Genomic DNA, 26137 nt, shown 5'->3' with positions numbered 1-26137 from the left:
TAATACAACAAGAGAAATTAAAAAGACCCAACAAAATTTTAACGTTTATGCCCGACACTTTTCTTTTTAATTTTCCTCAGGAAAAACGATCTTGCACTAATTTATAGCAACAAAACAATGCAACATGTTATATCTATTATGTTATTTGAAAAAATATCTTGAGATAAAAGAAAACCAATGATCTCAGCTCAAAAGAAAATTGCATCCCCCCAGTGAAATGGGCAGTACCTTACAATGATGAATTTGTTATGTTAAATGTTAATTGTTGTATAGTGGGGTGATTAAGGTTAAACTACATTTAACACCCTGTGAAAAACAGTTTTTGACATTAGAGAACTAGCTGATAAAAAATTAGAAGCGATTATATTGCAACCTACAAGTCACTAGCTAAAATATTAACATAATAGAAACGAGAAGCTTATGTAAATGTCAAACTGAAAATCACATATGTCTAAGTCTTACAAAATGAATTCATGTACCTAAAACAGTAACATACGGTATGAATAACTTAAAATTATGTTCTTTTTTAAATCGAAATTTTGTCCAAAAGTGGGATTTCGCCTCGATATATTTTAGATCATTCCATTTGGTCACCACTGGGCATACGTGACACGTGTCAAACATGTGATTAAAGGATCATAAATATAATTATAATTGTAATATTCTAAATTAATTTGTGATAAATACAACTTTTTTCAAAAACACAATTTAATTATTTTGTCAGACAAAATGAAAACGTGCCGTTAATATCATTCAATTTGTAAGAAGATAACTCGTGAATTTCCGTATATTCCACACTGACATCAACCACCAATGTACCGATACAGTGACAAAGTACCGTGGGCAGGGGCGGATTAAGGCTCACTGGTGCCCTAAGCACTGACAAATCTTGGTGCCCCCCTCCTTTCCACGTACACCTGGGAAGATAACCCTAGGATGCACCATGATCGAGAAACAGAACATTATGATCAATTTGCACTAGTTTTATAATTTTTTTTTTTTTACAAATCTTCATTCGTTTTTTTTCCTTTTCACCCGTTTCTCAACTTTGTGGTGCCCCCTTTGGCCCTGGTGCCCTAAGCACGCGCTTAGTCTGCTTAATGGTTAATACGCCCCTGATCGTGGGATGTAACACTGGAAAATGCCGGTAATAACTCTAACCTCTAATTAACAATGAATAATCAACCAAAGGCACAAAACAGTATAAAAGAACGTTGTCTCGTACAACTCGATATCAGAAATGATTTAGAACATTAATTCTGAGTTACCGTTGGGTCAAGTATCAGTTCACAAAAATCTGATGTAACTGAAGAATACAAACCCAGTAAAAAAAGAAAACAAAAAAAACAAAAAAAAAACAAAAAAAAACACAGTATTAATTCCGTCTACTGAGTGACAGTACTCAAATCAGGTTCTTGTTTTTACGAAGCTAATTATGATGCCAATATGTCCTCCAAAAGCATGGACACTGACGAAGTTGTAAAGGCAATCATTCCGTTTTCATTTGCTTAGTCCACATATGTTTACCAGGGAAAATTGTCTCAAATGTAAAATCAAATATATATTTATTTATTGGACAATATTATGCATTTAAGGTAATATATCCCCATTCCACACCAAGTCTATATATATTTCTCCCGCCAGCAGCCGACCGATCACTTGGTATGGGTCATAACACCCATCGAACAACTTATTCTTTATTGGGAAGGGGCTCCCAACCAAGTTATGTTTTGCGGGGTGAGGGCAGAATTTCCTGGTACGCCAATATACAGACTTTGTTTTTAATGACTGGTTACGTGACCGTAGTCCTATAAATCAAACAAATCAACAATACTTACATATCCAGTATCGCCACCAGGGATCAAGCATTTTCACTGCTTCTCTCAGATAGTTTTAAAACTATTACTCTGATTCATAGAAACCCATATATTCTCTCTCTGTCTGTCTCTGTCTCTCTCTCATATTAGATAGCTCTCTCTACCCCCTCTCCGACCGTCTCTCTCTCTCTCTCTCTCTCTCTATATATATATATGGAAGGGTTGGGGGCAGGGGATAACGTAAACAAAAATCCGGCGAGGCTGCAAGAACCTCCTGAACATTGTCCAGTCCGATTCTTCTCAAAACCCCGCAAGAAAAGGTTTTGATGATTTATTATAATATTTTTTAACAATACTTTTTTTTCATTTTAAAAGACTGGGTTTTTGACATTTTTCTGGGTATGTTTTAATTCCATGGCTATTTTAAGGAGAGAACACCATAGCTCTTACCATAATCCCTATAAAATTCGAGTTTTATTTATGGAGATGATGTTAAATCTAGGCTCGGAGTTAAGATATGATTTTTGACATTTATCGATGTATGCTTTAATTCTATAGCTGTTTCAAAGAAATAATGTAGCATTCATGTGAGTTGTTTTTGTTTTGTTTAATTTTAGTAAAAAGAAAGTTATATACTTTTTTTGAGGAAGAGGCAACAGGACGGTTGTCTTGCTCTCTCGAGGACGGTGGTGCTACAACGGAGAACATCAGATAACAAGAACACTAATATGGACGCCTGTGTACAATTACCGGTGAAACCATGCAAAGATAAATTCTAAACTATAATCAGTAAGCAAGTCATGCATCTAATATATTCCCTCAAGTTATCTTAAGCTTATGAATCAAAGCAAAAATCTGCCCTACAACAAGACAAAAAACCGTTACTTTAGGAAATTAGATGCAGTGCTTAAACTTAAATGGTAATATAAGGGTCACTCAATTTTCGATGAAGGTAGTCCTACAGTGTAAGACATAGCACGTTATTTGACGCTCAAAACATAAATGTCAGCGTCGAGGTCTTACATGTAGGACTACGATGAAGGTAGCCTGGAACGCTGTATTATCGCGGTACTTAATATTGCTATCGATCTGTTATTGCTGCATTGTTACAAATTGTGAAGTTTTTCTGACTTTCCCTCTATCGATTTGTATAAAAATTCTCGGTCAGTCCAGTCGCATGAATGTAAATAAAACCGCATATGGCTGCTGACTCAGATTACCGTACCATGGGTGGAACAAGTCTATATTATCATGGTATTTACCTATCTTACATATGGTAGCACATAAATTTCAACTTTGTTGTTGTTGTAGTGTTTAACGCCATTTTTCAGCACACGATAGGCTATACATGGCGGCCAGTATTAATGGTGGAGGAAGAACCCGGGAAAACCCCCAGAAAGAACCACCGACTCACAAGAAGCTACTGGCAAGCTTTCTGACATACCCACATTGGCTGAATCCAAGACTCAAACCCATGCAGACAGAGGTGAGATGGCAGTGATCTGTAACAGAGAGCGCTTTAGACCACTCGGCAGGAAGCAGCAGCAACAGGTGTAGAGGCTAACTTCAAAATTAGAATTTCACTCCTGTGCCATTGCCTGGTGATGCATGTAGATTGGTTAAAAAAAAGTCAGGGCTGAAAGTAACTTTTCTTGATTGAAATAATTTTGTTTTTTAAATGATCGGCCACTGACATAGCGCAACAGTAATTATATTGTACAAAATTCCATACATTAAAATCTTGACCAGAATTTATAAAGGGTTTGTACTTAAGCAATATAAGAGGCCTATTTGATTGGGGTCAAGGTCATTGTGACTAAAAGAAATTTGTTGTTGAAGAATATCTTTTGTTCTAGGCTAAGTTCCATGACAAGGAGTTCTGGTAGCTTAGGTGATAAGGTAGCACTTTACAGTTTTGTATTTTGCATTTGAATTTTAAAGAAAAAGAATTTCCCTGGCTTTCTTCACTGGTTATACTGGGTATTTATAAATAACCTTGTATATCTTAAGTATAATTGAAAGAACCTTTAATTCCCTTTATTTTGGTGTATGATTAATGGGTGTAATATGGGTTATAGAGTATACAGCTTGGCCTTACTCCAGATGTGCACCTTTCTAAAAAGTGCTAGCTCCACTTGGTCATTTTCACTTCCTGAACTTCAGAGTTAAATTGTATAATAAAGAGCCAATAACTGTTTTTTTACATTTTATATATTTGGTAATTCATTCATTGCACTTTCAGAAGCTGGTATTGTCTAGTCTGGCAAAATTGATTTTCACTATTTTAATAGCTGCTATGGATAGTGTACTTTAGACTAATTCAGGCTGAGTTTTTAGCATAAGGGAGCAGTCATTTTGGTTAGCAGTGTGCTTAGATCATGTTCAATTTCCAAAAGTACAATATCCAAAGAAATATCGTCCAAATTACATTAATGTAGCACAGAGGTATGCCAACATTCTCCCCACTGTGCATGTTTTAAATGCAAACAACTTCACCTTACATACATCACTCTCTCAAAAGTACATAATAACTGGTGAGTGCCCCCTAAAGCATTAGGTGTGCAATGCAAGAGTCTTGGGTTCAGTGCCTGTCTAAGCCAGCTGGGGTAAGCTGCCACTGTTTGTTCTTGGAAAAGGGCATGATAAGCTGATAATGTTTTCAAAAGTGCCATTAAAAACATTCAGCCAGCTAAAAAATAAATTTCTTCACCAAATGTTTTTGATGGCTTGCACTTAGGATAATAAAGAAACATATAGATTCTGAGGTGTAGTGGTCCAATGTCATCGTCATCATAAGTCTAATAGACAGTAATGGTTTTGCACAGTAGTTTAGTTTATGATGACAAAACTTAACCAAAGGTCCAGGTATTTACACATGTTACTCAACAATCACTAGTACCAACCATACCCTATTACAGTAGAACTTGTTTTGAACGACCACCTCTTCTGCCAAAATATAATGGTATCTCAAGACAGGTGGTCTCTCACAACAGGTTATAAAACTATATACTGTATATACTTGTGTATAAGCCGAATAATTTAGGAAAAAATAAAGGCCTGGAGAAAAGCAGGTGTTGGCTTATCTATGGGCCAATTTCAGACTTCATAATTCACAGGCCAGTTGAGTTTACTCTGGAGTCCAGGCTGAACTATAATGTACAGTGCTTACACAGTGCAAAGCCTGCATAACATCACCTAAATCCTTATTTATTCCCAAACAGATGCAGATTTTGCTTTATTCATTGTTTCGACCAAATTGCATTCTTCCAGATAACATTTCAGCCATGTCCTTAATAGCGGTTTCATTTACGTTGCATCACACACTCACGAGTTACTCATATTCATTGATATAAGCGGTCCTACAACTTGAGGTAATATTTATGAAAAGGTACGCACATTTAATTTGTACAAGGCACATAACCAGCATAACTTTACATGTCCATGAAAAGTGGTAATAATGAAGGCTAACAGTCTCATTATAGATCAACCAAGATCAACATCAATCAATTTTAGTTTTGTGTTTTGGCTGAACAAACATCATAAATTTCCACACAATGTCTTATCGTTGAATAGTGTATGTATTTTAAAAAAAGAAAGAAGGGAAGTTTTTAAATGTTATTTGGAAACTATCAAATTTTTTTTTTTCTTTAGTTTTTGAATTTCTTTCGTGTAATTTAGAATCTAGTTTGAATGAGAAATGCTTGCTGTTTCAAAATAAAAGAAAAACCTAGTGTTTTAGTGTGTATGATATTGTGAGACAGTTCTCATTTTCTTAAGTATTTTCCAGGGGTGAATCAGCCATGCCCATTTTGGGGATCCACACTATCTTTATTTACCTTATGCTTCTCCTTTTGAGTGGACCTAATCCCCTTGAAATTGTTCAAATCATCTGTACTCTTGTGATATGGAATTTTATAACCATTCAAGTGCAGCGGCTTTTTATCAATATCAAATATCAAAATTTTATTACAGATCAATAATATCTGAAAGGTCCTGAATTCAAAAGATTAAAATTTCTTTTAGTTAGTAAGGGGAAACTTGGTATTAGTTATTCCTGTTTCCCTGTATTTCTGTTCTGTCTGTCCATATCCTGGACTAGGTTTTTTTGAGATTCTTTTGCAGGCATGTTCACTTCGCGTGGTGCCTTGTAACTTAGCTCTGCAATGTGTATGCCCCATACTTTTGCTAGTCCTCAAGTTCCCTGTTCCCCTAAGTTACCTGTAAGAAAGAGATTTCTGAAAGGGTTAGCATTTTCAGATAGAAGGTGTGTTTCCCCTATAATATTGTGATGTTAGTTGATTATATGCACAGGAGGATCAATGATATAATTGTGTTTTGTTAAGTTTTGAAAAGTTACACCTAATTTAGCTCTTGTATTTCCTTTGGGTGAAAAGATGAGGCGAGGCTCCAGCCCATGCTAAGGCTGGTACCTGCTCCTACTTGGGCTGTAAACCAAAGCCACCTCCCCCAGCTCTCCCCTCCCATGTGATGTCCTGTTACTACAGGCTACCTATTTTTTTTATCACCTGTCCACAAGCCAGCATAATGTTTATTATATAGTCTGTGACTTTTAATAATAAATTTCTATCAAAATCCCCATCTAGGAAAAGTATATTGTTCCTCTGGTACCTTTCTCTCTTGCAGATCTCCATAATTATTCTTAATCTCTTCTCTTTCATATTTTCACACTCGTTTATTACATGGTACTTAGTGAAGTTTGTCCTTTTACATAAATGTCATTTTGGTATTTTAATAATTATGTGTCTCCTTAGAGCCACTTCTCCCATCAGCCATGTATTGTGTAAGTACTTGAAGATTAAGCTTTGTATCTTTAAGGATTTAATTTGGGACCAGTGCCCCCATACTCTTTGCCAGTTTATTCCCTAGTTCTCCTGTCAACTTTACATTTTTTATTCTTAGTGACTTTCTCTCTTACCCATGTGCAAGTTTCATCTTTCGGTTTTATCCATAATTCCTTCTTATCTCTAAATTTAGTTAAAAGTGGACTTTTGGGCTGTTTGCTTTGTGCATGCCATTGCAGAATGCATTTTTAAAGTCTTGTTTGCACTAAATATTGATCGATCTTTCTGGTCCAATATGCGTGAAATTTACAAAAAGAGTCGTTGTTTCTCCCTGTGACGTGCCCTATTTTCCCCCAGGACAAGCTCTGTTTTCATATTCTGGTCAGCTATGGCCAAAATGCACAATAGCCAAAGGTTAGTCTTAAATAAACAAGCAAGAAAGCCTGCGTGACTAAAAGTTAATCCTTATGATGTCGATGCAGCTATTTTGTGAAATTTACTGGCCCTCCGTCAAAGAAACTATGTTCTACACTACTGTGTGTTATGTAAGCACCAGCAATTGATTGACAAATAAAGGATTCCCAATTTTGTTGAGCAAAAGGTACATAAACAGGCAGCCTTACGGTACCGTACGTGTGGCAGCTATTTTCCCCTTGTATATCTGACCTTATTCCTTTTTTGTCAACTTACAAGGCATTTAGTATTGTTTGCTGTAAAACAGATGTATTCTGAATTAGTTTTTTGATGACACATTTGCTGCATGGTATGCATTTTCATTCCTTCTTTTAATTTCACAATGGTAATTAACGTTGCTATATCCAGTATAAAAATGCCAGATGTTCACTCATGTAAGTTTCTTTGGTGGAAATGGTGCTATAGCACATGGAGTTTCAGCATTTGTGTTAATCATTCTTGGGATTGAAAATAATTGTCGACGATTTTATTGTTGTGGTTTATTTTTTGTTTTGGTTTATTTTTTTATTTTGTATTTTAGAGGTTTAAACTTAACATTCTATTTAGTGAAGAAGCGAATTCTTTCTCGTAAAGTAATTATTTTGTCACAACAGTAATTCACAGGTGATGCAACAAAACATGTAGGACTTAAAAAAAAGATATAATATAATAATCAGGAATTCTCTGCAAAAATTGGAAGATGATTTGAAATCAGGAGGTAGGCATGGAGCGACCCAAAAAGTCTGGAGTTTTTTTCCCTGTCATGAAAGTTGGCAGGTATGGTGTAAGGTCACTTACATCAAGCAAATTACTACTCAGCTTTTATAGTATAGCATAATTTTGGAAGCATTATTTCTAAACTTCATTATTGTATTTTGGAGATATTATTTAAGTTTGTCGCAGTGGTGCCCATGATTCGACTCCAAGGGATGTAATTCATTCAGCGGAATGTACTTCATTCAGTGCATGTTCAAAACTACAATGTATATGCAGTGTACCTTTGTGTAAATATGTTCAGTAGCCTAATTGTGAGTGTTGAATCGAACCGTATTGTTGTTAGTTGTGTTGTCATACTTTGATTACAGTTTAATGAGTTAGGTATTTACAAATTCAGGCAAGGTGTAAATGTAATTACTGGTGCACTGATATAAAATGTCCAATGCAATAATGCATAAACAAACAATAATCGAGTCAAAAGGGAGAGGTAGTATTACAGCAACTCGTGATTGCTAAATTCTTGTCATCGTTTGATCAAATTATACACACATCTGAATTAGACACAAACAATAAGAAAACAGAAAATTAAATACATGTAAATTACTTTTCAAACAAATTTATACCATTTCTTTTTAATAATCAGGCATTCCATCCTCGAGATACGTAGACCGCTTCGCTGGCCTAGTGGTTAGAGCATCTGCCTTGGATGCAGGAGGTTGAGGGTTCATTTCCTGACTGAGTCATACCAAAGACTTACGAAAATGGTACAAACAGCTGCCTCGCTTGGCGCTCAGCATTAAGAGGTTAGTGTTAGGACTGGTCTGCCTGGTGTCAGGATAATATGACTGGGTGGGACATTATGCTATATATCTGCGGCATGATGCCCCAGTGCTAGACATTACTATTAACTGCCACACTGCAGACATTGTAGCAATATGACTGAAAAATTGTTAAAGCTACGTTAAAAATCTAAATCACACACACGCTCGAGATAAGTATAGGTGTAATTTTCGTTAAAGTAAGTTTGTCTAAATAATGCATTTAAAACTTACCTCGTGCATCCTGTGATGTCTCGGAGTCGAGGGTTGGCTTATTCATGGGTCATGTACTTTTCAGTTTTTATACCTGTTCAGTTTGGAGGGGGGTCGACTTATACACAAATGGGCTGATACACGAGTATATGCGGTAATCAATAAATCTGTGATGGAGATGATGATCCTCAAAACATTTGGTCTTTCATAGGACCGGTCTCTCAAGACAGGTTTTACTGTAATGCCTACACAGAAAATTATTAAACAGTGGTCTGGAATACGGTATAAACACAGTACAGTGTACTGCTGTTTTATGAGGAGTTCAAGAGAAGTATCATACAGCTGTAAGCAGGCTATTCTTTTTGTCATGTAAACCTTTGCAATTGATTGTAGGGACATATTGTTATAGCTATCATTTTTGAAACCATTTCTTTATTGTCAACATTCACTCTCTGAACTTATTGTTGTTTCATATAAAATTTATTTGTAATTGTACAGAGTTTGAACATTTCACTGAAGACTGGTCAAGTGAGCATTAGTCAGGAAAATGATGTCCTACAAACCAGTTACATGGTCCGCTCTCTGCTGCCTGAGAAGGTCCTGCACTGAGTTGTCATGGCAATTGATCTGGCGTTCAGTTTATAGTAAAACAGGAATATGGGTATGTACTTTTCAAACAGTGAAAGTAAAATGGACAGTAGACTTACTTTTCTTTCCATATCTGACATAAAGGCATATCAGCTAGGACTTGAAGACAAATATGCTTTTCTTATCTGTCATAGATGCATGTCAACTGGCACTTATGAACATGCTTTTTGCATTTTTCAGAGAGGCATGTCAACTGGGACTGCTTTTCATAATTGGTATTGAGGCAGTTTTGAATATGCTTTTTGTATCTGTCATGGAGGCAGGACAACTGTCACTTATGAACATGCTTTTCTTATCTGTCATAGATGCATGTCAACTGGTACTTATGAACATGCTTTTCTTATCTGTCATGGAGGCATGTCAACTGGCACTTATGAACATGCTTTTCACATTTGTCAGAGAGGCATGTCAACTGGCACTTATGAACATGCTTTTTACATTTGTCAGAGAGGCATGTCAGCTGGCACTTATGAACATGCTTTTCATATCTGTCATAGATGCATGTCAACTGGCACTTATGAACATGCTTTTCACATTTGTCAGAGCGGCATGTCAACTGACCATACTTTTCATAATTGGTGTAGAGGCATGTCAACTAGCACTTATGAACATGCTTTTCATATCTGTCTTGGAGGCATGTCAACTGGCACTTATGAACATGTTTTCTTATCTGTCATGGAGGCATGTCAACTGGCACTTACGAACATGCTTTTTACATTTGTCAGAGAGGCATGTCAACTGGCACTTAGGAACATGCTTTTCATATCTGTCATGGAGGCATGTCAACTGGCACTTATGAACATCATAAAATGGTTAATATGGGATCAGTTGTATGTGATTGTACTGGCTGTAGATGGTCAGCCATTTTATGATATACTCAAGGAATTTTTTGCCATTGAAGGTGTCATTATCATTCAACATTTATTATTTTTCCACAATGAATGATGCCCGTACCATTGATGACATTGAACCAAATGCAAATAATCTTAACGAGTATGATGATGTGATGCTTGAATACCAGACAAGCCTGTGAGAATATATTATTGAGGCTGAAACAATGATACTTACACATGCCTAAATTGAGCCAGGACATTTGCAAGATGTTAATGATATTTTGTGGCATTGACACACTTGGTCTACTGAACATTCTTTGACTCAATCACCACCAAAAACGGTTGCACTTCCATTGATAGCAACAATGCCAGCCATGGTTGGTAATATAGTCAGTGAAGCCACTCAGTGTACAACCAATTCATTGATTGCAAGGAAGTGGATTGTGTGGACATGAGCGACAGTGCCACCAAAAAGGTAAACATAACCAATATTGAATAAGTAAAAACAATGTCAGATTTCAAAGATGCACCCAGTATTTTGTGGAACACCGGTGCATCTGTGATGGTAGATTGCAGCAGTTAAGATTTTCAGTATTATTTGTACATAGCTAGGGACCTCAGACCATTAAAACTAGAATTGACCTCTCTGGTGACCTAGTGGTTAGAGCATCTGTCTAGGAAGCGGGAGGTCGTGGGTTTGAACTCCGGCCGAGTCATACCAAAGACTTGCAAAAATGGTACTAACAGCTGTCTCGCTAGGCTCCCCATCTATGATGTTTCATAAGGAATCAGATTAACCATATATCCATAATCAACTTGCTCTGGATGCATTCATAAATCCACAACCCTCTGATCTACCTGCCAGACCTGGTGCTACTATCACCTGTATATAAAGTACAAACCCATATGTTAACCTTGGCTTTGCACAGCATCGATTACAACTTCACTGAGCTCGATTAATTTTTCTGTGCAATTCCCCATAGTCATATATTAAGGTTTGGCAGAGATGTCCATAAGATTAACCCATTAGGGTACCATCAACAATTCAGTTTGACATGATGGCAGTATTGTCAACATTAACATAGTGAATGCCCGTGTTAATCCATTCAGTGACCACAGAAGACCATTTGTTATAGCCGATACAGTTTGGAACCACATCAACACTGTTGTTTCTCACACCACAAACTGGATGTCAGCCAGTTTTCTTCATGTTCAGTTTACAAGGCAAAAAAGTACCCAACATGGCTGCAGCGCACCAAAACATATATTTGTAGCCTTTGAAGATACAGCTTGAGCAAATGATCAAACCCATAGTGCAATGATATTTTACAAGTTAGGACTGTCTGAAGTTTCTCTGTGGATAAATGGTTACCAGCAAGCCATTGAATAAAAATTTTGCATACCTTCTGAGACAATCAAGTTGCATGTTTATAGCACAAGTTATAGTTGTATATGTACATGCATCAGCATCAAAATATTGACACAGGTCTGCAAAATATTGACACAGGTCTGTGGATTTCCCATTACCACTTCTCTCCTTTGAATTTGATTTATTGTTTTTCATTGGAACACTTTGCTGTTTAAAAAGTCTGTGGGCAACACATACGTTCATGCATGTGTTACTGATTTGGTTGGACCTCCCATTTTTTCTTATTAAAGATTCATTGCTGTTACCCTCGTTGAGAAGATTCTGTTGTGCCTGACGGTGTGTAACGTGGTCACTGGTGATGGACACCAACTACTTATATTGAGGGAGAGCTGTATATCAAAATTGTGTTGTAATGAAGCACTTTTTGTGGGGTGCCCCAGTATGTCTTGATTTATCTCAACAGATTTCATTCAGATTGGTGTGAATTCATGTATTATTGTTGGTATGAATTCTTGTTTGATGAAAAGTGTAATTTTCAGTGGTAATTAAATTAATGGATTTGTGAACTAGTTTTAGTGTTCTTACAGAAATATCAATGCTTGCTGGGTCTTTAGATTTATGCAATACAACATCCATAAAATTAATTAAAGTTGCTGTTGATTTATCATCTCTCCCCCAAAAAAGAATTTCAGATGAACAGGGTTGCAGTGTACTGTTAATTTTTGAAACTTTTTTTCTGCAGGAGAAATGCTTAAATACCAAAGTTAAAAGAGAAATTGAAGAATATTGGAGGCCAAAGATCACAAGCTGCACATCTACAGCATCACCTACAGAGGTTTGTCAAAGAACAGATTCAGTTACAGTGCATTGATTTAATTCAAGATTAATGTAATTTTGTTAGAAATTCAGCTTCTCTTTTTTTTTATTAGAAGGAACTTTGAAAGAATACAGTTTTGGGTCCATATGTAATATTGATGAAAAGTTTTGTGTTGGTAATAGATTTAATAATATCGGGGTATCAAAAAGAAATAGTTTTGAAGCTACAACTAGATGGCTCATTTTTTTATGTTCGCATCATTAGGTAAAGTGTACTGTGTTGTCTTTCTGACAGTCCATCCATCCATCTGCTGCCAGTTTCATTTCTGCAGATTAACTTGAGTTTCTCTGTTACCTGCCTTGACAAAACTTGTAGATGGCTTGCACTTAGGGTAAGTAAGAAGTCTAGCAACAATTGATTGTGTTGTCAGTACATGGCAATACACACAGCTGACGTTCTCTGTGACTTGTAATCAAGCATCTTTCTAAACAAGCAAGTTGCAAGCATGTTAAAGGTAATGGTAAAGGAGAATCACTCCTTAATATTTAATATTTGGCAGAAATAATTGTACCTGTAAAATCAAAGTTATCAATGTTGCATTAAGCTGACCTATGGTTGCAGCCTTCTATATTTACCACATCAAGCATGACAAGTGGTTGCAGCCTACTATATTTACCACATCAAGCTGACAAGTGGTTGCAGCCTTCTATATTTACCACATCAAGCTGACATGTGGTTGCAGCCTTCTTTTATATTTATGGCTGGAAAGTGTACAAATGAGGTGGAGAACTCTTGAACACCAGTTCCTATTCCTATTAAGGTGGATTAACTTTTGTGATATAAAGTATTTTAATATGTATGTAGATTATAATCTTTGTTTTCCCCTTTTCCATAAACTGGGTTTACTTTTATTTCTTAAACTGGCCAAGTCATACCAAAGACTTTAAAAATGGTACTTGCAGCTGCCTCGCTTGGGCCACTGCATTAAGAGGTTAATGTTAGGACTGGTTGGCCTGGTATCAGGATAATTTGACTGGGTGAGACATAATGCCACATGAATACGACTTGATACCCCTGTGCTAGACATCACTATAAACTGCCACACTGTAGACATACTAGTGATATGACTCATGTTGTTAAAACTGTGTTAAAAAAGTCCAAAAAACACATTCAAACATTTATTTCTGATGAAGTGGTAAACATCTCTGACACAAGATACCATAGTTTCAATCTTATTCATAGTTAATTTCTTTGATGGATCACTTTCTAGAATTGGCCAGTTTGGTCTTCATACCTATTAACTGGAGTTCAGATAATGGCATTCCACATTTTAAATCCTGAACAGGACGAAGTGATTTGGCTCCATTGCATATTTAGAACAATGATTGCCATAATACAGTTTTGGTGTTGAGATCACATCATACCATTTTGAAGGAAAATATGGGTTATCTCCCAGATTTTCAGAAGTAAGATAATACAAATTCAAGTATATATTTTTGGTGACACATTTGGTTGTCAGATACCATCTTTATGTTATGAAACAATATTTCTGTTAGAACTGGGTCATCTTCATAGACTAAGTTTTTACCAAGACCTATGAGCAATATCACTAGCAACCTGCCATGGTTTTACAAACAAAAAGCAAAAAAAATACCAGAAATATAACTAACCTCTTTATTTGTAAAAGAATATCAAACAGGATCATGCAGGTGTTCTTTATTGCCTAGTAAGAATATTATGCAGCCTAGATTACCTACCCCGACGCTAAAGATATAAATTTTCCAAACATTATTCAGAAAATTGATCATTTTCAGTAATACATGTACACCATTTATCAGAAAATACAGAAAAGTAATTAATTTTTAAGATATTTCAGTCAATGATGGTATCTGCAGTGGACAATTGATATCAGTATACCTAATTAAGGTCATAACAGAATGCAATGATAAAGGTTAATAGTTTAGAATATAACTTAATTCAGATGTTAAATCATCTCTGTAAAAACAGTCTGTTAACCAGATTTGTTCAACAAAAAGGTAAGATAATATCAGAGTGCTATATTATCATTTAAAGCTGGTCATTTCTTTGTGTGCAGAATCTCTGAGTCAACAATGCAGTTTAAGTCAAATTGATCATAAACATTTCCATGATAGGCATTTGTTCACTTTAAACTCTGTCAGTGAATTTTGATCAAGATTTACTATATTTTAGGCTGATGATCGAGAAAAGTTTTATGTTCTGTCGATGTTTCCATACCCCAGTGGTCAGCTGCACATGGGTCATGTCCGTGTGTACACCATCAGTGACGCAATGGCCCGTTATCACAGACTGAGAGGAAGGCAGGTGAGAATATGCAGAGTTGTGGAACTTTTTATTTGAAAGTAATTCTTTTAGCTCACATCAAGAAAATCAAGAAGAGCTAATTTACTACTCTCAGCATCAGCTTTTGTCCGTGTATATAATAAGCGTATACTAATGTATGATCTCAATTTTAGCCTTACATTCATGGCAAGAGCTTGGATCGCATATTTTGTAGTTCCTACATCTAGCAGTCTGATTTACATGTACACTATCTGCACAATTTTAGTTAGGTTTCGCTCATGTGTTTTTCATACAGCATGCATACTGTTACACTTGGAGTCATGGAACTTGGTGAGGGGATGTATTTTGAAAAGTCATTGTGATCCCTATCTCATGATTCACTAACTTTGGGTAGTTTTGCTTTTGAAGGTGTTTTTGGTCAAGCTCATGATATAATAATCAAACTAGACAATCACTGTGACCTACATTACACATTTTATTGTCTTAGGTTTAGTCAGAACCAGCTTTTTTTGTATCCTGTATACATGCTGCTATACCAAGACTCATCTTGCTAAGTACTACACCCTTTTTAAAAAAATTGGTTGCATGGTACAATGCTATAGTTGATTCATGTTGCGATTAAATGTGTCATGCAAAATGCCTTTGTTTACTCACCTTGCTACTGATGGGTGTTATTTTATTGAATTATTAAGACACTGAGGTGTTAATTTATCTGTTTTGTTTCAGTTATTTTATCATTTCAGTTAATTGTGTCTACTAAGTTCAACAAATGCAAGAAATTTGAAGCCAGGGAAGACACACATGAGTTATACCTTGTGTTAAATATATATTTAATTTGTATTTTGTGTTGGTGTTTGTCCATATAGGTTAAAAGGATCATTTTGTAAATAACATATTCCATAGCTAATTATTGTCTCTAATGGTAGATTATATTTTAAGATAATTATTACTTGTAGGCAAACATATATATTTGGATTCAAGTTCAGGACATTGGTTTTCCTCTTGTGAATTCCTGGTCTTCCTGGTGTTTGTCACGTTCTTTTCTAAAATTTAAGTAAAAGAAAACCTGACCTTGTTTACAACTTAGAATGTCCTGAAAATGAACTTTTTACCTCCATTCTGGTCCTTTTATTGTGTCTTAGGTTTTTATATTAAGGTTGTTTACATCAGAATTATTTATTCCTATCTTAACATTTATTGTGGAATCAGTCATTTAGATGTGTTTCAGTTAAATTTTGAGATGAATTTATTTTAATTATTCATTGTAATGACAAAGTGGTCATCATTACGTGTGGACTAAATCGCTGTTCTGGGATTAGTTTGAATTCACTGAAAGACATTTTGGATATCATTGTGTTATATCAAGATTTGTAGCACATCAAAACTATTCCATGCTTTTGGTATATCAGCAGATTCAAGATTGGAATTTATTGGGAACCCCAGTAGAATTCATTTGGAATACTCTATACTTTTGGACTTGTGATAGAACTTTTAGAACTATTCAGGATTTAATTTTCACTTTGTATTATAGGGAAATAAATTATTTGTTGAATTTGACAAAACTTGTTGCTTTCGCTCTTTTATGTTACTTAGTTTAACACCACAGAGTCATAACACTTGCATGTATGAAATGTACATCTTCTTCCTCTTGCAGCATGTAAGTTATGGCTGAAAGCCTTCTGGTATATGATGCCTCAGAAGTCGACAAAAGACAAAATGAAGAGGGGAAAATCACACAAGATTAATAATGATGTTTTAATTATCCATCTAAATACAGAACTCCTTGCAAACCTTGTAGGGGCCCACCCACCTCACTTACCTTAAGTTAGATGGACTTAGCCTACTGCCACTATCATCATGGCAGATGTGGGGGAGCCAGATATGGATAACTTTGATGATACAATTAGATATGCTGAAACAACACATGCATCAACTGGTGCAGGAGGCTGCATACTTAATTCTGGACAGATCTTGTCTCCTTTCTTTTCTCTCATTTCAACAGATGTTTTTTTGATACAATTTTTCGAAGGTCAAGGGTCAAGATCACTTAGACTGAATTAAGAAAAATGGTTTTTGTAAAATAACATTAGTTCTGCATCACATATCTTGACCAAACTTTCTCATTGTGGATGTTTTGCACTTCTGTATAGTGGCTGAGTGGTCTAAAGCGCTCACTGTTACAAATCACTGCCATCTCACCTGTGTCTGCATGAGTTCGAGTCTCAGGCTCGGCTAACGTTGGTACGTGAGAAAGCCTGCCAGTAGCTTATCGTGGGTCGGTGGTTCTTCCCGGGGTTTTCCAGGGTTCTTCCTCCACCAATTATACTGGCCGCCATGTATAGCCTATCTTGTGCTGAAAAATGGCATTAAACCCTATATCAACAACAACAACAACAATAACAACACTTCTATATGGAATAAAACAGCAACTCAAATACAGTTGAGGAGCCCATCTGTAGGCCAATTTCACCAATGGTCAGTGTCATACGGTGACCAGAATAGTGATCTATCCATATCAACATTCTAGAAATGAAGGCCATAGTAAAAGCATTTCATTTCAATAGGAACCAATGATATCTCCACAAATAGGAGTGGGTGAGCAGGGGATGAGATAACCAGATCAATGTGTAATGGTTTAGGATGTTTTTAGAATGTAATGGTCCAGATCAGACTTATTTTCAGTAGGCTGAATGCCATGGCTGATTCATTGTCAAAAGGGTTCAGGTTCATCATCCATTAATCATTCAGTGGATTTGTACACTTTGGGTCACTGATGATAGATCTTTATGTAACATGTAGATTCACAAACTACCCACCTTCATGTCACCTGTCTCATATCAGAGGCATGGGCTGTGGATAAGATCTGTATGTAATGAGGTGGGTTCACAAACTACCCACCTTTATCTCACCTGTGCCAGATGGATATACAGTCAGTTGATTGGGAATTGGAAGGAGATTTTGAGACTATGCCTGCCATCCCCCCACCAGTCTTCTTACCCAAAATTAATTAACAAGTCAGTGGCTCCTGGGTGAATGATCTGCTTGATCAAGTGATAGATGTAACTAGGAAAAATCAAATGGCCACTGTTGCAGACTACTCCTTCACACAGTTGCAGGCTATTCCTTCACATCTGGGTTTTGTCAAGAGTTTTATAAAGAAAAGAATTTATGTTTTCTGTCATGGAGGGAATCTTACCAGCTAAGGTGGATGAGAGGAAGTGGCAGGGTTTCAGTCAATGGTGGAATTGCAACAGCTTCAGTCATTTGAGTGTCTCAGTCCTACTGTTGGCTAATTATATCCTTTAGTTTCAAGGAGAAAACTCCATCCCAACTATGTTTGAATGCTGCTGCTCCATGATCTCACATTCAGGCATCTACTGTATGATCTCACATTCAGGCATCTGCTGTATGATCTCACATTCAGGAATCTGCTGTGTGATCTCACATTTAGGCATGCGGTGTGTGATCTCACATTCAGGCATCTGGTGTGTGATCTCACATTCAGGCATCTGCTATGTGATCTCACATTCAATCATCTGCTCCATGATCTTACATTCAGGCAACTGCTCTGTGATCTCACATTCAGGCATCTGCTCTGTGATCTCACATTCAGGCATCATAATTATTGGTCAGATATTAGGTCATGATTAAGATTTATAAGCTCTTTTAGCCGATTTCTAATGTATAAGCCATAATCACTCACCCTGTTATCCAGATGGAATTTATCATTAGTACTGATGCAACTCAATTCAAATCAGTTTGAGCCTACAGCCAGCAAATCCTTGAATCTGCTATCATACAAAGCATGTTTCTTGATAGCTCTTGTTTTAGCATGACAGGTCAGTCAGTTGCATGTCCTTTTTGTTGACCCAAACTGTCTACATTTCAGAAAAGATGATTCCGTGATCATAATGATGCTGCCAGGCTTCATAGCGAAGGCTTCTGTCAGTGGGCAATGAAAGTGTTCATCTGTCCCCTCTCCTCCATCAATGAGCCTAGGGAGACACTGATGCTGTATCTGGTCTGCGCTGAAACACTACAGAATAGTATATGGGGGTCTAACAACACCTCTTTCATCCAGCCATGCAAGGCAAAGAGGATGTAACCACACCAACTCTAGCATGATGGCTAAGGGGGATAATATGCTTGGCATATTCTGAGATCTCAAGAGATCAAGTATGCCCCAAGAAAATTTCATTTCATGAAATTAGAGCTATCTCTACAAACATCACATTTGAATGGAATTTGGTGATCTGAGACATAATAGATGCAGTTGGTTGGCATGCACAGTCAGCATTCTCGGACTTTTTCCTGTATGATCAAGCTTCACTGAGGCAAGAATTTAATCTGATAGGTCAGGTGGCTGCATCCCGGACCATTGCCATACTTTGTGAAAATCAGCACAGCCTTACCACAGGTGTAGAACAGCACTTTTGCTGGATTTGTCCAGTGATTTTGCTTTAGCAGGAAGGTCATTTGCTTCCTTTCTCCTTACCAGGCACTGTTATCAAGGCTTAGGTGACTGTCATTTGTGCTGTTCTGATATTTGGCATGTAGCTTACCCTCAGAGAAGAATCCTTATTCCCTTAAAGGTGGCCATGGTTGAGGTAGGATGCTCAGCATTCCATCTTCCAATGACTTATTCTCCTAATGTTAATGTGATTGAGGATTGAGGAGAATGCAATGTTTTAGTAAATTATGTTTCTCTGAGAAAACCTACCCAATTACATTACCATTAAACCCTCCCACCCACCCCACAAATACAAGCATCATGGAGGTGTTGCTCAAGCAAAAGAAACTGGTAAAAACTGTAACCATCCAGTAGTGGTGAGGGAAGGTAAGGGAAGAATTGGGAAGAGCTTCTCCTCTTTGTCTATCTGACATTTGTTTTTCCCCATGATTACTAGATTCGAGAGGTAGTGAAGCTTCTTTCTGATGTTCCTGTGGTCGAGTGAGTATTCTTGGAGAAACATAAATAACTATAAATGCTTTTTATGATCATGGAATTTTAGCAAATTTATTGAGATGACTACATTTGGGAAAACTGTATTCACACTCTTAGCAACACAGGTCAATACTTAGATGTTTTGCTAAGGAGCAAGTCACAAAAGTTTAAATACTTGTGTAGCATTGCTCCAGGTATATGCTTAGAGCTGTATTGATTATTGCATTGCTTCTGATATATGCTTGGATTTGTATTGATTATTGCATTGCTACAGGTGTATTCTTGGAGTTGTATTGATTATTGCATTGCTCCTATTTTATGCTTCAAGTTGTATTGATTATTGCACTGATCCAGGTATATGCTTGGAGTTGTATTGATTATTGTATTGCTCCAGATGTATGCTTGGAGTTGTATTGATTATTGCATTGATGAATTGATTACTATTTGGCAGGTGATACATCCTATGGGATGGGATGCCTTTGGTTTGCCTGCTGAGAATGCTGCCATTGATCGAGGGGAGTTGCCAGACAAATGGACATACAGGCAAGTGATACAGACATGTTAATAGATGTTGTATATAACCAGTTGAATATTTTCATCTAAGCATATTACAAATTGATTGTTCCAGCACAGATAGTCATTCCATTGGAATTTTTTTCTTCCCAAGAGCACAATCTTAAAAGGCTGTGAAAATATACTAGCAAATAATAATTTGGATTTGTGCTCCTAATGAAATGGGTGGCAAAGAAAAACATTGTAAAAAGACTAATGTAATTGATGCTTACATGTATCCATTAAAGTCTGTCCCCCATATTTCTTCTAGTATGCAGAATGGTACACAAATTAAACTCATGCAAAAGATTGAATTTAATTTCAAATTGATAAATTTAAAGTGCAAGTTGTATTAAACGCCATTATTGGACACATTAGTTCACAAAAGTAAAATGGGATGTATAGTCTAACATTTTTAAAGGTAGAATTTACAGGTGTGCTGGAACAGAATGAGTGGTAAAATCAAATCCTTCCATTATATCGACAGATAAAACAAGAGCAACAAAAATACGTAACTGATATTTCATTAGTCATGAGGCCTGCCAGTAGCTTCTCGTGGGTCGGTGGTTCTTCCCTAGGTTTTCCAGGGTTCTTCCTCCACCAGTTATACTGGCCGCCATGTATAGCCTATCTTGTGCTGAAAAATGGCATTAAACCCTAGAACAACAACAACAACAACAACATTAGTCATGAGATAAAAATTTTGGCAAGTAAATAATACCATGTCAATCAGCACAGTGCAGTTTCTCATTTTATCACAACTTGAAATCCAAAAATATTGGCTACTTATGGGAGACGACTTAAAGGAAATGAAAATGTAAATGTCATTTAGGGGTATCCAACCATGCGTCTATAAGAGAGGCAGTTATTAATGGGCAGTTGGTCAATATTTTGGACATGTTATGGAGAATGGTCAAGTGAGTTCATAGTTTGACCCTGTGTCCAGTGTTTATTGTCCATTATGTATCACCCACCATTCATTGTCCATGAACATTATTGTTTTCAACTTCTTAACAATCCATTGGTCCAGTTTGGATCAGACTTGGTATGAATGTTTCTGTAGACATGCTGTATTGAACATTGGGTGACTCCCTTTGCAGTGGTATGGCTTCCATATCAGTCAGTCTGGAAAACATTTACTCTGGAACACAAGACCATTTCAGTCCCATTTTATAGGATTGTTTCTTAGGACAAATGTTATACAAATTTTACTCTGGGTGACTTCTTGTTCCATACGGTAAACTAATTTAAAATATTATCTTCAGAATGGCCTCATCCATTTTTATCAAACTCATTAGTAAAGTTTTTTGGGCCAGACACATTTCGTTATAAATTTGTCTGGGGTAGCTCCATTACCAGGTAAATCTACAACTGATATATATATATAGTGGTCCCCCTTTTGAATGACAGCCACCCACTCTTTACAGCCAGAATCCCTTGGCACCGACAAGTTTGTGTTCAATAGTACCCCTTAAGAAAACCACCCCTCTGACGCGATCAGCAGCCAACATATTAGTGCACAAATGTAAAATTTACCCCTCACAAAAGGCCACATTTTATTATTAATATATGTCCAGAGCCAATATTTAATTACGGTAAGGTAAGTAATCCGATTATCTTTCCTGATGTTGGTTTCTGTATGTCAGGTTTTTGTTACTGAAAGAAGTGTTAGCTAAAGTACATGTACCACTAAAGTTATTATTTTATCATTAATGCCGATGTTTGAAGGAAATGGGGTCAGCAATGTTTTGATAGTGCTTTGGGCTTCACACAGCGGATTTTAAAAAAAAAACTTTAATTGACAATTACAATCGGACATTATTGTTGAGATCATAACATGGTCAGATAGAAATGGAGTCAGCAATGTTTTGATAAAGCTTTGGGCTTTACACAGTGGATCTTTTTTTAAATTGACGATTATGACCAATGTAATTGTTAAGATCAAAGCATGGTCAGATAGGCTAAAAATAGATTTTGCAGATTAACACACACACATAGGAAAAGTCAACTTTGAACAAAACAGGGTACTAGACAATTTCACAAAGACTGAAAAATCACATGACAGTACATGTATCACTTCCTACATAACAAGGTTTTTCGTGTACAAAAGTTTCGTGTGCAAAATTAAAGTGCAGTACTGTACAATTAGCAACATAGGAATAAATCAAATAGAAAACTTTAACATGTAAACGAAGTAAAAATACTTTAGAAGAAATAGTAAAAGTTATTCGACCCGATGACAATGGGAAGAGTTCACTTGCCTGAAGATTTTTTGCTGGGAAGACTTAAAAAAAACAAGATCATAAAAGATCAGGAGAATATTTTTTAGCAGTGGAAAATGGAGTAAATGGGAAGAGAATAATTTTAAATACAAAACAACGCATGTATCAATATTTAAATAATGGTTTTCAATAGTTTTGTAATGTGCATGCCAGCAATACCCAACTCACATTTCATGCCTAAGAATAGGAACTATTAATTTATGTTACTTGAAAAACCTCTGTTTTTAAGACAAGAAGAACATTTTAATAATTAATGCTACTTTTAAATGTAGATATTAACTGCTTTAAGTTATGTATAGCTTTCCTACTATATGCACATATACATACACATCTCACAAATATAGCCCCCCTTCGGAAAATCCACCTGTCTTATAAGGCCACTTTCCTGGTGTAGAAGGGGTGGCTTTATAAGAGGGGGACCACTGTGTGTGTATATATATATATATATGTGTGTGTGTGTGTATATATATATATATATATATATATATATATATATATATATATATATATATATATATATATATATATATATATATGAACAACTTTATCTCCATGAACATGTTTCACATATATACAAACGATGACATTACAGAATCTAGTCCAGATGAAGTCACTCGATTAGAAATACAGTTAAATGACATGTCAGTTACCATTAGTTTGTTTCAAATTGCTGGAAATTATCCTGACATCAGTATCTTTCAGTTCAAGTTATATGCCTTATTACTTTATATGTCTTTTTGACCATTGTATGCCAGGTGAGTGATAACAAGCACACTTAGGACTCTTGTTGTAATTGCAGAAACATAGCCAGCATGAGGCAACAGATGGATGAAATGTGCTTCAGTTTTGACTGGGACAGGGTAAGTTACTAGGAGTTCATTGTTGTCTTGCTTTTGAAAAATGAATACCAGTATTTGTTGTCTGTCTGTCTGCTATCCCAACCATCCATCCACTTATCAATCCACCCATCTATTCACTGTTATGTTGTGCTTAAATATATTGAATATGGCTACAGTGTATTTCTTGGGCTTCAATGGTTTACATTGTCATTAATATCTAAGTTCATCAGAAGTGGTTGAAAATCACATCATTGCCTAGGTGAGCAGGTCAAAGGTTATTTTTGTGATGATCAAGGAAAGGATGAGTAAAATATATTGCCGATGTGTCAACATTTTCATTCTTTCATTTTAAAGAATGTGTAAATAGTTTCTCAATTGGTTTCTTCTGTATTCCATCTCAAGGAAGAATTTAAACCATTTTAAATCTGTTTACAAATTGCTATTAAGAAACCATTTAAAATATCTATGATGTAACTGTGACTCTGGAAAGTGATTAATTTAAAAAGGTTTTTTTGTATTAAAGCTTCTTTTTTTCTGTCAAATACATTACCTAATCATATTTACATAGGGTAACTTTCCCTGCTACAGACAAATCCAGTCTTCCCAGAGAACAAAAAAGCCTATCTACACTGCTCCCTCGATAACTTGCGCCCGGATAACTCGCAATCCCGCTTATAATGCGGTGTCCGTCTTGGCTCCCGATTTTTTTCCAGAGAAAATGTATCTAAAATATCTTTAAAATATGCTGAACATGAAAAAATTATGATAAGAATTGATAAATTAAACCTTGATACATTGCTTGTTTTATCATCGAAAATGGTGATTAATGCCCATAAAAATATAATCCATATTTTGAAATTTGCAAGTTCTAAATAAGAATTAATTTCAGAGATCTGAAAAACGCTTAATTATGCATATTTGGATGCCAATTTTTTTGTCTGGTACGCAGAAAATCACTGAGGCGGGAGTCCTCTGTATGCATGTAATAGGTGTGCGGGAAAATTCAAAGATTTGCCAGTCCTGTTTCAGCCACCTGCTTTGTGGGAAAATGTGTTGATCAGTTAACTGTGCTGATATTTACGACGACAGAATTCAGTGACTGAAAGACTCTCTGATGTACATACATGTTGCCATTTTATAAGAGTACATAAAAAAAGAACATAATGCAATAGCTAGGCGGCTAGTTCAAAGGATTTGACTGGCAGCCAGGTGAGAAAATGTACTGATATTTACTGATTGAATTCAGAGGCAGAAAGACCCAGTTTTAAAATCCTAGCGAGACCTCTGTTTAAAGATATCATATATTATGTAAGTTTTTATGATAAATAGTTGTCATTATACTGTAAATAAACAGTCTGGTGAAATAGCGATCAATGAAAACTTCTGGTAAATGCTAACAGGTTGCAACAGAGAATGAAATAAACACCAGTTAAAAGTCTTCCTGTGTGAAAGTCACATTATAATCCTTTAATTCTGTTTCAGTGTAAACATTATAATCACAACATATTCTGTTCATTGAAAACATGAAAAGAGTCAATCGACCGTCACATCGAAACCCGTGAGTACTTCTAATTTCATGCTGGCTTTGTTTTGATCAACAACGTGTTTGTTGCATTAAAAAATCGATTACAGGAGACCTGGGGTGCTGGATTAAGGGTCTTGGAGCTGCCTTTGGCGTAAAGCAAAACAGTAACAGAGACAACGACGATGATATGACTTCGAAGGTTTCAGTGAAACTGATGTCATTAATGCCGAGGCTGTTTGAGAGAAATTCGTACAGACTCATGGTCCTGAGACGGGCGTTTCTCTTGATGTTATGGAGGAGTGGATTTGTGCTGACAATGATTGCCCCACAGCCGAATACATGTCAGATGAAACAATAATTAATTCTATAACGAACAAATTTTCAGCAGAAGACGATTCTAACTGGAGTACCACAAGTGTTGAAAGTGATGCAGACACAGATGTTGCACCACCTCCCCCCTCTGCACAGGAAGCAATCAGATATTTTGATATTGTCATAAGGTGGCTGGAGACCCAAAATGTTGACTACGTAAAGCTCATGCAGCTGAGAAATCTGAGGGATTTTGCTCGGCGGGAGAGAAACCAAGGAGTGACGAACAAAAAAAAAAAAATTTACTGATTTTTTCAAAAAGGTGAATTGATATTTGTCAAGCGTGGCACAAACGGCAAGTATTAACTTGTTCTAATTTACGTTGTTTTAAATTTGTAGACCAATTAAATATGTTAGTACTGATTAACCCTTGTTTTTTTGTTTTCCATTTTACTTCTATTGCATTCAAATCTATCTATCGTTCGATCGACACTGTTTATTGAAAAAAGTTGATCTTTTGTATATAAAAAAACGTCTAATTTGGATCAAACAATAAAACTAGAATGTATTCAATTCAACATAAAAATTAGTGACATACTACACAATGTGTTAAGTGGTACACATGTTAAGCGAACGGAAACCAAGTGGAATAATGTTTTCGATGATTGCCTCAATATACTGTAATTTATCCTGAAATTAATGTTGCCCTATGAGGAAATAATAAATAAAGTACACCGTTATGAAGAGATATTTATTCACAGTTAATCTCAGCACGATTATAAAGTGAGTATTCAACACTATAATCTGCCTACCCCTCCCTGTTTTTCCTTTATGTCGTCGATCACTTTATTGGTTTTGGGCTTATTTTATAGGTCC

General features: G+C 36.1%; 1 protein-coding gene across 2 annotated transcripts in view; it reads left to right on the top strand.

The window, feature by feature from the left end:
• Nucleotides 1–26137, top strand: part of LOC149780498 (putative leucine--tRNA ligase, mitochondrial) — a 123018-nt gene that overhangs the window by 28618 nt on the left and 68263 nt on the right. The window contains exons 1-6 of one of the 2 annotated variants that reach the window (XM_089937462.1): nucleotides 2448–2606; nucleotides 9319–9481; nucleotides 12413–12505; nucleotides 14699–14830; nucleotides 20206–20297; nucleotides 23388–23448. In XM_089937462.1, coding sequence (XP_089793588.1) covers nucleotides 9368–9481; nucleotides 12413–12505; nucleotides 14699–14830; nucleotides 20206–20297; nucleotides 23388–23448 — 492 coding nt within the window. In that variant the 5' untranslated portion in view covers nucleotides 2448–2606; nucleotides 9319–9367. Of the gene's footprint in view, nucleotides 1–2447; nucleotides 2607–9318; nucleotides 9482–12412; nucleotides 12506–14698; nucleotides 14831–20205; nucleotides 20298–23387; nucleotides 23449–26137 lie in introns of those variants that run through there. The other variant, XM_089937463.1, reaches the window with a different exon arrangement.

This window comes from Sinohyriopsis cumingii, chromosome 16 (genome assembly GCF_028554795.1).
Source record: "Sinohyriopsis cumingii isolate HCF-2022 chromosome 16, ASM2855479v2, whole genome shotgun sequence".
Taxonomy (NCBI): Eukaryota; Metazoa; Mollusca; class Bivalvia; order Unionida; family Unionidae; genus Sinohyriopsis; species Sinohyriopsis cumingii.
The sequence above is the reverse complement of the archived record's forward strand: the minus strand, read 5'-3'. Positions and strand labels throughout refer to the sequence as shown.